Here is a 2,500-nt window from a genome sequence, read left to right on the forward strand (position 1 = left end):
TAACACTTAAATATCTGCAAACTATCGGTCCATCATAAATCCATTTATTATCCATACATCCATCCATCTACAAATCCATCTATCCAACATCTACCAATCATTCATCCATCCAATTATCCATCATATACCCATGCATGCATCCATCAATAAATCCATCCATCAATCAATCTATGCATCATCTCATCCATCCATCAATCCATCTATGCATCATCCCATCCATGCATCCATCTATCCAACCCATCCACCCACTTATTCATGCTTCCATCCATCCATGCATCAATCCATCCATCAATCTATCTATCCATCCATGCATCAATCCATCCATACATCCATCCATCCATGCATCAACCCATCCATCAATCCGTCCATGCATCTATCCATCCATGCATCAATCCATCAATACATCCATCCATCCATCCATGCATCAACCCATCCATCCATCCATCCATACATCAATCCATCCATCCATGCATCAATCCATCCATCCATGCATCAGTCCATCAATCCATGCATTCATCCATCTACCCATCCATCCATGTATGCATCAGTCCATCAATCCATGCATCCATCCATCTATCCATCCATCCATGTATGCATTCACCCTTGCATCCATCTATCCATGCATCCATCCATCAATCTATCCATGCATCCATCCATCCATGCATCATTCCATCCATCCATCCATCCATCCATGCATAAATCCATCCATACATGCAGGCATCCATCCATCTATCCATCCATGCATAAATCAATCCATCCATCCATCTATCTATTCATCCATCAATCCATGCATCAATCCATCCATGCATCAATCAATCCATCCATCCATCCATCCATCAATCCATCTATTCATGCTTCCACCCATCCATGCATCAGTCCATCAATCCATGCATCCACCCATTCATCCATCTATCCATGCATCCATCCATGCATCAATCCATCCATCCATCCATGCATAAATCAATCCATCTATGCAACCATCAATCCATGCATCCACCCATCCATGCATCAATCCATCCATCCATGCATCAATCCATCCATGCATAAATCAATCCATCTATGCAACCATCAATCCATGCATCCACCCATCCATGCATCAATCCATCCATCTATGCATCCATCCATCCATGCATCAATCCATCCATGCATCAATCCATCCATGCATCAATCCATCCATCCATCCATGCATCAATCCATCTATCCATGCATTCACCCATCCATGCATCAATCCATCCATCCATGCATCAATCCATCCTTTCTTGCATGCATCCATCAGTCCAACCATCCATTTATGCGTCCATCCATCTATCTACCAACCATCCATCATCCATCTATCTCTCTATCATTTATCCATCCATCTAAATTCAACTGTCCTATTTATACTAATACTACTGTCTTTAAAATACTATTGTAATATTTTTGTTTTAGAACAGTCAAAAACTTGCATCCAGCACTTTTCAATCTCCCCACAGATTGTTCATCGTCAGCCTGCAGCAGCATCGCGGTTCATCCGGATGCGACCCGATTCCTGGAGTTCAGCAGATCCTTCACCTGGGATGTGAAGGTTCATTCAAGCAAGATGTTTCATCTGGACTTTCCAGCTCCAGGAATGAGGCAAATCAAGCCTTCAGAAAGCTGTCCGGACCAGCACACCTACAGCATCACCTCATACCAGCGTACAGGACCCATATCCATCGGCAGCTTCTGTCGGAATGGCACCATCAGTCGAATCCAGGTCTGGTATCGAGGACGGATTTCTCTGGAGGTTCCCAAAGGCACACCTCTGAACCCGTCTGACTTCAGAGTGTCCATTGGACCCGCTTCAACAGGTAGTTGAGATCTGAGGGAGAATGTTTTTTCTTTGGTTATTGTCCATTTACAGAAAGTTCTACTCATTTGTAAAGAGTTTTGAACTATTTAGTTAATTAAATACCTCATTACTTCAACTTAAATGGAATAAGTTCACAGTACTCCTATAGATTTGTTTTATTACTCAAATGGTTTGTAGCAATCGGTTTCCTCAAACGGTTTGAGTTGCCTTAACTTATTGGGTTGTACAGTACAATACAGTACAGTTGGTTTGAGTTCGCTTCATTTATTGGCTTTTACTGTGCTCAAATTGCTTCGTTTACTCAAACAGATTAAGTTCACAGTACTCATTAGGATTAGTTTTTAGAACTTACATGGTTTGTTGCGATCGGTTTCCTCAAATGGATTGAGTTAGCTTAACTTATTGGGTTTATAGTGCAGTAATGTTTGATTTGTTAGCGTATGACAATATTTGGCTGAGATACAACTATTTGAAAATCAGTAATCTAAAAAATCATAATATAATAAAATATTCTAAAAATCACCATTTTAATTCTTCCAGATTGAGTATCTAAAAATTTTAATTTAGGGCTGTGTGATAAATCGAAGGCGATAATGATTTATTTAGCATTTTGTCAGTAAAGCCGGTTTTGTAACCAGTAATAAACCTCTAGATCATGCTAAGGTTATC

At 40.4% G+C, this 2,500-nt stretch overlaps 1 protein-coding gene across 1 annotated transcript in view; it reads left to right on the forward strand.

The window, feature by feature from the left end:
• The window catches only part of cdcp1b (CUB domain containing protein 1b), a 22,456-nt gene that overhangs the window by 7,610 nt on the left and 12,346 nt on the right, over positions 1–2,500 (forward strand). Inside the window, exon 3 of the mRNA XM_087295236.2 lies at positions 1,473–1,829. Within this exon, the coding sequence (XP_087151362.2) occupies positions 1,473–1,829 (357 nt within the window). The remainder of the gene's footprint in view (positions 1–1,472; positions 1,830–2,500) is intronic.

The sequence above is a fragment of the Danio rerio genome, chromosome 19 (assembly GCF_052040795.2).
Source record: "Danio rerio strain M-AB ecotype USA chromosome 19, GRCz13ab, whole genome shotgun sequence".
In the NCBI taxonomy this organism is placed as follows: domain Eukaryota; kingdom Metazoa; phylum Chordata; class Actinopteri; order Cypriniformes; family Danionidae; genus Danio; species Danio rerio.